Source organism: Sparus aurata, chromosome 12 (genome assembly GCF_900880675.1).
Source record: "Sparus aurata chromosome 12, fSpaAur1.1, whole genome shotgun sequence".
NCBI classification, from domain to species: domain Eukaryota; kingdom Metazoa; phylum Chordata; class Actinopteri; order Spariformes; family Sparidae; genus Sparus; species Sparus aurata.
Genome location: NC_044198.1, coordinates 4,630,015 through 4,640,405, shown reverse-complemented (window position 1 = coordinate 4,640,405; position 10,391 = coordinate 4,630,015). Strand labels below are relative to the sequence as shown.

General features: G+C 39.3%; 1 protein-coding gene across 3 annotated transcripts in view; it reads right to left on the bottom strand.

Moving 5' to 3' along the window:
* Positions 1 to 611: 611 nt before the first annotated feature.
* wdr7 (WD repeat domain 7) overlaps positions 612 to 10,391 on the bottom strand; it is a 125,063-nt gene continuing 115,283 nt past the window's right edge. For all 3 annotated transcript variants that reach the window (XM_030435490.1, XM_030435492.1, XM_030435491.1), the window contains 2 exons: positions 7,057 to 7,161; positions 612 to 5,094 (listed from right to left, as the gene is read on the bottom strand). In XM_030435490.1, the coding sequence (XP_030291350.1) occupies positions 4,891 to 5,094; positions 7,057 to 7,161 (309 nt within the window). In that variant the 3' untranslated portion in view covers positions 612 to 4,890. The remainder of the gene's footprint in view (positions 5,095 to 7,056; positions 7,162 to 10,391) is intronic.

Genomic DNA, 10,391 nt, shown 5'->3' with positions numbered 1-10,391 from the left:
CTTTAGGAGCGTTCCACCCTAACTGTCCTCCATGTTACATCGCATTCGGAGATTGACACTTCTCCACTAGCAGGACGGCGGCTAGCAGAGGAAACATCTGCTAACGTGAGTTGTTCAAAAACCTTCTTTTTAGTAAACTCTGTGTACACAAACAATGTTCTCAATGCTCGTGTTCATGTGTAGAGACCCTGGTGATACTACGAGCAAAGTTTCATGTTGTGTCGAGCCTTCTTAGTGTTTTAAAAATGACAATTTTGATGCTATCGTAAAAGTGCCCGTAGCACTCCCATTGAAAATTTGACCAGAAATCGAAAATAGGGGTAAATCTTAAAAGTGCCTCCTTCGTTGTAATTATGCTTTTACACAAAGGTTTGACTCGGGTACATTGACAAAAAAAAAAGCCTAGGTTGCATTTTGGTGAGAGTTTCGCTTTAAATGCTGATGGGTTAATTTTGCTGTTGCCATTACATTGTGCAATCAGCATTTTCTCCATGATGATACTTTAAGGCAACAAGAACGTCTCTATTGCCAGTTTAACTTTAAAGAAACTACTATGAAGACTAAAAATGGAGCACAGAGAGTTAACACACACACACACACACACACACACACACGGTCTAATTTTCATCTTTATTGGACACAAAGTCAACAACAACACATTTTAACACAACACATGTTTATATGATGCACAGTAGATTCAACCAGCTCGGTGTTACATCAAGGGAAGCTTATATACATGCACTACATAACACACACACACACACACACTCTCACACACACTCTTGAATATCTAGGCTGAGTTCACCGTATAAACATTAAATGCATAATCAAATAAAAGCAGAGTTAATAAGAAAAACTGCTGATTACATTAAGTGTGAAAGTCAGAAATGAACATTTGCTGTTACCTTTCTATAACACAATCAATCTGGTCGTCGCACATCAGACATTGTGAACACTGAGGTGAACCCTGTGTTATCCACAGTCTGGAGCGGCTGTTTTATGCGTTGAATTTCACAGGAAACAGGAGGAAGACGATTGAGAAAAAGAAAATCGGAGAAAGGGAGGGATGGAAAAATGGAAAAAACAAAGTATTTCTGTATTCTTAAGTTTTTGATTCAAATCACTGACAAGCATCATTCTGTCATGATTATTCTTTACAGTTCTGTGAACATCAATTGAACAAACTAAATCTGCAGATTTCCGAGACGTTGCTAGTGCCTGCTCCACATGTTGTCTTGTTTATCCCTTGAAGAGAAACCAGAGGGTTCCTTTAGACATTTCGGTTCACTACCTTCACAAAAGAACCTTCTTTTTCTGGCTGGATGACCTGATCTTCCTCACTTGTTACTTACTCTTCAGCTTCTTCTCTGCCTTCTTTATTTTTCTCACCTTTCCTCCCCCATGAGGCTGCCAAAAACAGATTTTCCTCAAACTGTAAAGAGTGATGGAGAAAACCTAAGATTAAGATCTCAAAGCTGTCTAGACTTGACGAGCGTGTGTGTGCGTGCGCGTGTGTGTGTGTGTTTTTTCAGAAACCCATCTGACTGCCTATTTCTTCTTTTTTTTTAAGAGACAGAGAACTTGTGAAAAGCTTTGACACGCTCGGGTTTACAGGTGTGTAACAGTGTTAGAAGCTTTCTGACAGCACTAATGAAACTGACAGGAGATGGTGGGAGGAGAGGAGGGAGCAGCACAGAGTTAGAGAGGGAAGGGCGGGAAGAGACGGGAGAGTGGATAATACAGAATTAAAGCGAGTGAAGCGTCATGTCGAATTTGCGTGCATCGAATTTTTCAAACATCTTCGAACAATAAAAGGTGCTTCTGACGGAAAACTATCTCTATAAATATCATCTATCTATATATATATTTTATATCTATATTTCTCTTTCTGCATTAAACTCTGAACACTGAAACAGTGACAGCATTCTAAAAAAAAAAAAAAAAAAGGTCCTGATCAACAGATAAGGAATCACATGTAATAACCATCACCAACCACAGTCATGCTGGAAAAACTTCCTGGCAAGAGTTCAAATTATGTGGTCAGAAGCACGCTTTGGTATCTGTAACTCCACCTAAAAGTGATGTCATGGTGTATTTACACACCATCAGGTACAAAGGCATAGTCAGCTGCTCTTACGTTGCTCGTGAAACGGATCATGTTGTTAAAGCTATGTTAGCATTCCTCATAAGAAGCGATGGAATGGTTAGTTTTTAAGGCCAACAAGCTACAGCATGTCCGGTTTTATCAATATGGAATGTTAGCAACGTTTAAAAGAACAGATGCAGTGGTCTTTAATACTGCAAGAGAAGAAAAAGAACAAATACTGAACCCTAAACGTGTCACTAGCCTTATAACCTTTTGCTTTTTTTAAATAAAAGCAGTCAAGATCTTCATCAAACAACCACAGATGTATAGGAAAATTGAATTCTGTGACATTTTAGAGATGCTGCTCTAATTTCTTCAAGTATGTTTTATGTTACAGGAAAGTTTTTGGCCCTTTTAGCTAATCCTTAACAGAAGTTCAGTGTCAGTGCGCTGATGTAAATTTGGCCAAAAATGGTTGAACTAAAATATCCTGCCTTCATTACACATGTATCTCTGTCACAAATGTTTGATAAACACATTTTGTGGGATAATTGCGCAAAAATGTGTGTTTATGTAAAAAAACTAAAAATGTCTGTGTTTATAAGAATATCAGCAGATATATTGAGATTGAAATCGTTTTAATTGCCAATATCAGCATCAGCATCTCCCCAAGAATTCAGTTTGAGCTGTGCTTTAGAAAAAGTGGTTAAAAGTTAAAAAATGTCTGAATGTGAAAAAGGTTTAAATCAAACTGGAAATTCACTCCTTTGAAGAACTAGTCAGTGCCGGGCAGAAAGTCACATTAGCCACAATAAATACACCCAACAGGATCAATGCTCACTGTACAAGATTAAGAGACTACATTACGCAGCGGTTCTGATGATATATATACTGTAAACTGTATGTACACATCTATATGTAGAGATACTCTCTCGGAAATCACATGGGAACAGGATGAATGAAAGCTAAAAGCTGCAAGATGAAGAGACGTCTTCACAATCGATCAGTGAAGTATAAAACGAAATCATCGGCAAACAAACAGACAAACGAGGAAACAAATACAGGAGGTCGCTCCGAACATCACGGGGAGGACAAAAACTCCAGAGAAGCCAAGAGGATGTGAGGGACCTGACCCATTAAAACAAAAGAAAAAAAAAAGTTTCACTTGAAAACAAAATGGAGACATAGGGAACCATGGCAGCAGGCTGTCACCAAATAAAACAGACTGAAAACACATCACTGCTAAAGAACCGTTTGCCAATGCAACGTGAATTCAAGGAAGACGTTTTTAGGAAAAATGACTGTGCTGACCTGAATAATTATCAAATTATCTTTAACCCCTTTTGAACAAATGGAGAGTTCATCTGCAAAAACAGCAGTGGTAAAAGCCATTATGTAAATGAATACATCAACCCCAGTTTGATTGATATTCTCTTCAAAGAACAATGACAAAATATCCAAATATCCACAGAAAACAACACTTGTTGGATTGATGTCCCCTAGATTGCAGACACAAAAAACATGATTTGAAAAAAAAAAAAAAACTAAAATGGAGACAAACTTTTGCAAATGAACCCTCAAGAGCCCAGAACCTCTGTTGTTGAACCGCAGTGTTAATCTAATCCCCCTAAAATGTGACCAAAACCATGAAATGCTTCAGTTTTTGTCCTTTTGGAATTCTCTTCAGTGAGTCATGCTGCAACTCCACTGTCTAAAGGTTTTCTGTGGGTGTGCTTTCAGGAAGAACCGTCTGAAGTGAGAATGTGTGTTCATGAAAGTACACTTGGGTGTAAACACACACACACACACACACACACACTAACGCTCAGAGAAGGTGGAAAAGCTTCCAAAGTGTCACAAAAATAACAGCACACACCAAAGTATTCACACACACATAAACACAGCATGTATGCAGTTTGAGATGTGAAAAGAGTGTACTTGTCTTACAGAGGTCAGAGAGAACCAAAGCCTTTAAGTGGAGAGAAGAATATATTTTTTTCTAACATTTCCAACAGTCAGAATTCATTCCAGCAACGGACATTTAAGAATTTCCTCTTAAGCCGTTTCACTTTCTGACTCAAACTTTAATATAAAGAGCTGAAAATGGAGGAAAAAGGCCAAAATTGATTCATTTTTAGTACCTATGTTAGAAATGTTTCAGTCAGTGTTTCTTGCAAGTGAATCCACAAATATCTGCACAATGTTACAAACATTTAATAACAATAGCACACTGTTACCAAGCATCGAAATAAAGCAAAAAAATATGTGGGATGTCAAATGGCAGCGAGTCCAAGTCTTACTTTAAGTGAACAGCAACAGTTGGACCCAAAATGATTGCAGCAACATGGCATCCAGCCAAAACAGCAAATAAATAGGATTGACAATAACTAAAAAAAACACATAAATCCAAGTCATTATGTAAACAAGCCTTCTATCACGGCCTTTAAATATATTTCAGAGTGAGTTTTCTCAAAGTTATCACTATGGGACATAAAAACAAAACTTCATCCAGTCCAAACCTGGACCTGAGCTGGGTTTTTTGCTTCTCTGACCAGACTTCAGATTTTCGCTTGAGATGTCTTTTCTTAAAACAGACCCTTACATGAATCTCAGTAAAAACAACTCCGGATTGCTTGATTTTAGACTATCAACAATTGGACTAAGCAGCTACAAATCTGAAGCTAAAACTGAATCCACGCTGCAGCGCCTCAGATTCTGCCTTGAAGCAAAAACCCTAAAAACAAGTCCAGGTCTCTCACATACAACACCGCGGGCTCTGCTGGAGATACAGATACAGATGTGGTTTAGACCATGAAGCGGTGCTCCTTGCCGTCGTGGGCCATAAGGATGACATTGCGGTTGGAGGTCCAGATGAGGCGGGCGAGCTTCAGGTGGTTCTGGGAGCCCGGGGACGCCGGCTGCACGGGAGGAACCTGGTAGGTCTTAATGCAGCGGAGCTGAGGGGCCGAGTTCAACATCCCAATGCTGCCCAGCAAACTGGTGTTCATCTGAGGAGGACAAGAGAAACCTGAAGCTGCAGAGAACTCAATCAAGTTCACCTTCCGTTGGTAATCAGTGTTAACCACAGGCTGCACGACCCGTCCTTTGAAATGTAATTTATTGTCGGTTTGGAGATAACACAGAGTTATTGGATTGACAATGAATACAAATGGTGTTCTTTAATTTGACACTGGCATTACTATCACCACACTGAGGCTTTCTCTCACTTGTATCCTCTCTATTCCGTTGGTACTCAAACGTTCTCTAAATACAAACAGTTCTTTCTATAGAACATGAGTTGCTAAACATTTTGAGCTTCATCAGCAGTTCCTGTTAGTGATGGAGCGGCTGAATCCTCTGAGAAAACCCAGAGTTTAACCCATGAGGCCTCAGTCACTGCGTCCTGTGGAGATATTGGCAGACAGTGTGTGTGTGTGTGTGTGTGTGTGTGTGTTGGAAAAACACAGCGAGTAGAAACTCTATCGTTTCCTGAGACGACACCGCCCCTCCCTCACACAGCTACACACACACACACACCGACAGAGCGTCTGCCAGCTCATTACCACAGCAGCCGTCTTGTCGGTGCACTAGGAGCGGTTTATGCTTACAGTAATGCCATTAGTGTGTGTGTGTCCGTGTGTGTGTGTGTGTGTGTGTGTCTGCAGACAGTCGTGTCATAGGTCGTAAAGACCGTTCATTCAAAATAACAGTTCTGGGAAGAAGATAAGAAGCGTGCGTCTGTCTGTGCATGTGTTTATCATTTACCTGTGTGATTGGTAGCTTGGCGTTTTATTATCGCTTATTTAGATGCTATTAAAATTTCTTTATGAATGGGACTGTAATTTATCAGTTTTTTAATGTAAAGCTTAAGATTAACGGACTGTAAAAGCAAATAAATCAAAATCAAAAACAACAAATTATAAAAAGCCAGGGGAAAGGAAGAAAATGTGTTAAAACAAAAATTAAAAACAGGAACATTTTAAATACATGAGAAAATTACTAAAGGTCTATCATGTTGGTCTATCACGACAGTGAAATTTCGTTTCGGTAGATATTTTAAAGAAAAGGGCGTAAAAAGGTTTAACTTAACCTCTTTATTTTTTATTTAACCACTTTATCAAGACAGACAGGTGATAATAATATCATTACCCTCTTGAGTGCCTCAGACTTTGTCTAGCTTTGTGAAAGAACAAGATCCCTAAACTGATGCGCACCAGAGGGACACCATTTTCCACAACTGTGCAGTTCTCCTTGCATCCTGTTTTTTGACGGAAGGTTATAAATAAGTTAAAACAACAAGAAAAAACACACAAATAAAACTATATAAATAAATCCTCAAGAATTAAATATCACATTATATAAAGTCCCTTGATTTCCTCCTAATTACTAATGTTGTTTTTTTTGTACAGAAACACATCTTCATGGTTCTTTTATCCACCATCTGAAAGAGGTTTTTGCAGATTTTTCATTTTACATCTGAATAAAAAGAAATCTTTGAAAACATTTTGGGGAAATTGTCAGTGTGTGAAGAACGGGCTTAGTATTAGTATTCAATGGACGGGTAAATTACTGATAATGAAGTACAAACAATTGTACTTGAACTTTGGATGGACTTTATGACAGCAAAATCCCCGAGCTGGTGACTTATTTGAAATCATGTTGTTTCTTTCCTGATGTGGCTTTTTCCTTCATGGCCATACTTGCCAGCAGCTACTGTACACTGGAAAGTTTGAATGATGAGTTAGTTAAAGCTCAGATGTGAACGGATGCTTCTGTCTGTCAGCAGTCCCATGATCGCTTAGAAATAAGGCACTTGAAAAAGCACTTGCTTTTCTCTGATTAGAGTTTTGAAACAATCAGTGCCTCTTTGACATAAATTGAGACATAAGTGAGAAATATCAGCTGTGATGTGTGTGTGTGTGTGTGTGTGTGTGTGTGTGTGTGTGTGTGTGTGTGTGTGTATCAATTACCTGCCAGAAAGAGATGTGGCTGTCAGCGTTGGAGTAAGTTGCAAGGTAACGACCATCAGGGGCGAACGAAACTGCTGTGATCGGACCCTTATGACCCACGATGTTCTACAGAGGGACATAGGGAGAGAGAGAGGATTGTCAAAATAAACTGAAACAGAGTCATTAAATCAAATGAATGTCTTGCAGAGGCTGAACTCCTCAGATATCTCGTACGAACTACAAACTGAATGTTACGGACACAATTTTCATCAGTCAATCATTCGGCAGAGAGGTTTCTGTCATGTTTACTGGGAATTTAAAAAAAAAAAATGTCAGACTCTGGGCTGGGATTGTCATTGCTAGTTTCCAACCGACGTCGTCACCATTCCCTCCATAAACCAACAAAAAACCTGATCTAAGGTCAATGGCACAGTATTTGTCCTGCTATTAAAAGTGGTCCCTGCTAAAAACTAATGCTAAAGCTGACTTCCTATCCATGTTGCAGTTAGCAATCCCCTCCCTCTCCTCTACGTCACCACATGAAAGCTCAGCAGTAACTGGCAGACATAGCAGCAAACAGGAGGATCTTGCTTTCTGCACGTTCATGGACATACAGGACCGCCTCTTTATGGAGTTCTCTGTCCTGATTGGATAAAGTGGGAAGGGATATCAGAAACTTAATTTTCTCCGTTACTACATGAGCAGGAGGAGGAGAGACATGGGTTACTGATCAAGCACTTTGTTACAGTGATTACTGCCGGAACGCATTTACTTAACACTTATTTTAATTAAAATATATCACTTACAGCAGCTTTAATTATAACTGCAATAATGTAATTGCATCTCAAGTGCCTTGTATGAAAATATAATTGAAAACAGATTACTTGGATCAAACATAGCAGAGTGCTGAGCTGTGAATGGAAATAGGAGATCGTAAGTATTGAGCTGTTTTTGACAATGCAATACAATTACATCTGAAGTTACTTACACGTTTTTGGATTAAGTGTGAAGAACTAAATTGGGAATCCAAGTCTGTATCGGAATATTCTGAAAGGTGCTGGTGATAATCAACTAGTGCTCTGCGTGTTTCATTTTCTTAACATTTGAGTGCTTGCTAATACTCCTTTTGTATTTACTCTGCAGTCCTGCTGAATAATAGAACACATCTTCTGCTGCCTTCGTAAAATACATTTGCTCAATAAAATCAAATAAAATAATAACAAATTACACATTTAGGCTTGTTATTCTATAGAAGTGGGTAAGTATGACATTTAGTAAAATGAGATTGTAAGGCATCACGGAGGAATCTAAGCTAATGGAGTGATGTTGCCTGCAGCTGGAGGTAAGTATGACTTTGTCTGGATGCTGATGATGAGTCTTTTTCAGTCTCGTTTCCTCCAGTACACACTGCTGCACTACACCACCATGAGACTGGAGGCCTGTGGCTTTATAATCACCAAGAAACCTGAGCTCTGTCTGTGTTATTCACACTCACTTTCTTGTTTCCCTTATTGTCCTGTCTGGTTTATATCTTTGAATGTTATTATATTTCAGGGTTCTCATAACTGTCTTCAGTATTAGTGGTTACCGACAGGTACTATGCCATAAAAAGTGTATGGCCAAAAATTGTTCCACAATTTCATCAGTTTATGGAGTGTGTACTGTAGCAGTGTTATTGAGGTTTATAGAACCTTTTCACAGAGGGTTAAAAGCAGACAGGAACAAACAGCCACTTTATACCATCAGTATCACAATTTTTTATAAAATACAACAAACAGACACCCTCAAGCGTATCTCAAGCACCTCCACATCGTTCCTCATCAACCACTGTAGCTAAACTTGAGTTCTTCACAAGATTCGTCTTGTTGATGAATCCAAACTGCAGCAGCAGCAGCTCAAGGTTCAAGACTTGATAAAGACGAGGTGAAGAATAAAATTTGGTCGTTGCTGAAATTTCATCGAGGTATCTCAGAAAAACTCGTTTTGCCGCCCAGCTTTTACTTGACAGTAAGTGTTCGGTTTGGACGAGATAATTCCATCAGATGAGGGCCAGCTTCTGGTCCAACAGATGCTGCCATTCGCCTCCAGAACTCAAGGGACAAAATAAAGCGACGCCACGCCGTGTGTAACGCAATAAACTGTCCCACCAGATGCAGGGTGTGTAACGCAATAAACGCCCTTCCAGAAATCTCCACCCTGCCTCTGCCTGGGATTACAAACTCTCACCTCCAGATGAGATTAAGACGCGTCGCCTCAGGCACCCAGACCATGAAATAATAACCCGTCTCTGACGATTAAAGCAGAAAAAAAGTAATAACGCAATGAAATCAAAATTTCATCTTTTTAATTCAGTCTCTCCCTCCTTCTTTTAGAGGAAATCCTATTAGATTCCAGCAGTGTGCTGAGAAAAAAAGCTCAATTATTTTGATTTCTTTCCAGCCTCCACCCCAGTCTGCCTGTCTTTCTTTTCTCCCTCTCTCACCTCCTCAGCTTTTTTTCCCTTCTTTGCATCCTTCACCTCTGTCAGTCTTTCTCCATTATTTTCTATTTGGCAAGATCCCAAGTCACATTTCCCATCATTACTGTTGTTAAAAGCAAAATGATCAGGAGGTCAACATAACGGACACAGTTTGTCTGCTAAGACTCACCATTTCAAACCAAACCACATTTAAGCCAATCAGAATGAAGTATAACAACAGCATCTAGCTTTTATGATCCTGATCAAATCTAGATTCATAATATTCAATTCACACGTTAAGTGGAAATTGGAATCCTTAAAAAGTGTTTATGACTTTTAAAATATCTTAGTATTCGGTATGTCCCCCTTTTACGATCAGCATGCATGGACTCCACAAGTTGTGTAAAACCTCATGACTCATGTTATCCCAACGTGATCTGACAGTGCTCCACAAAAGAATGCTTGGCTTTCTCAGTCTTCAACTGACAACTGATCCAGTGAAAAGGGTTTTAGAGTTCCATGCAATGCCCCCTTAGTAACTTTTAGTCCAGCCATGATTTGATTTGACTTGACTTTATACTGCAGCAGGATAATGAGCCCAAACACAACTCAAAGCTTTGCAAGAACTACTCGGAAGACCACAGAAAACCAAGGAGTCCTGACTGTCATGGACTTTCCTCCACAGTCACCTGACCTAGACCCTACTGAACATTTATCAGGGGTCTTCTGGAATCCATGCCAGCTCAACTGCACGCCGCCATTAAAACTGTTTACTATGGGTTGACCAGGCGATTACCCACCTGACTGATTACAGGATTCAATATTCAGCATTGTGTTTATTCATTCAATTTCAAAATCAAATTTCTAATCAAATCAAAATAATTTAGATGTTTTACTG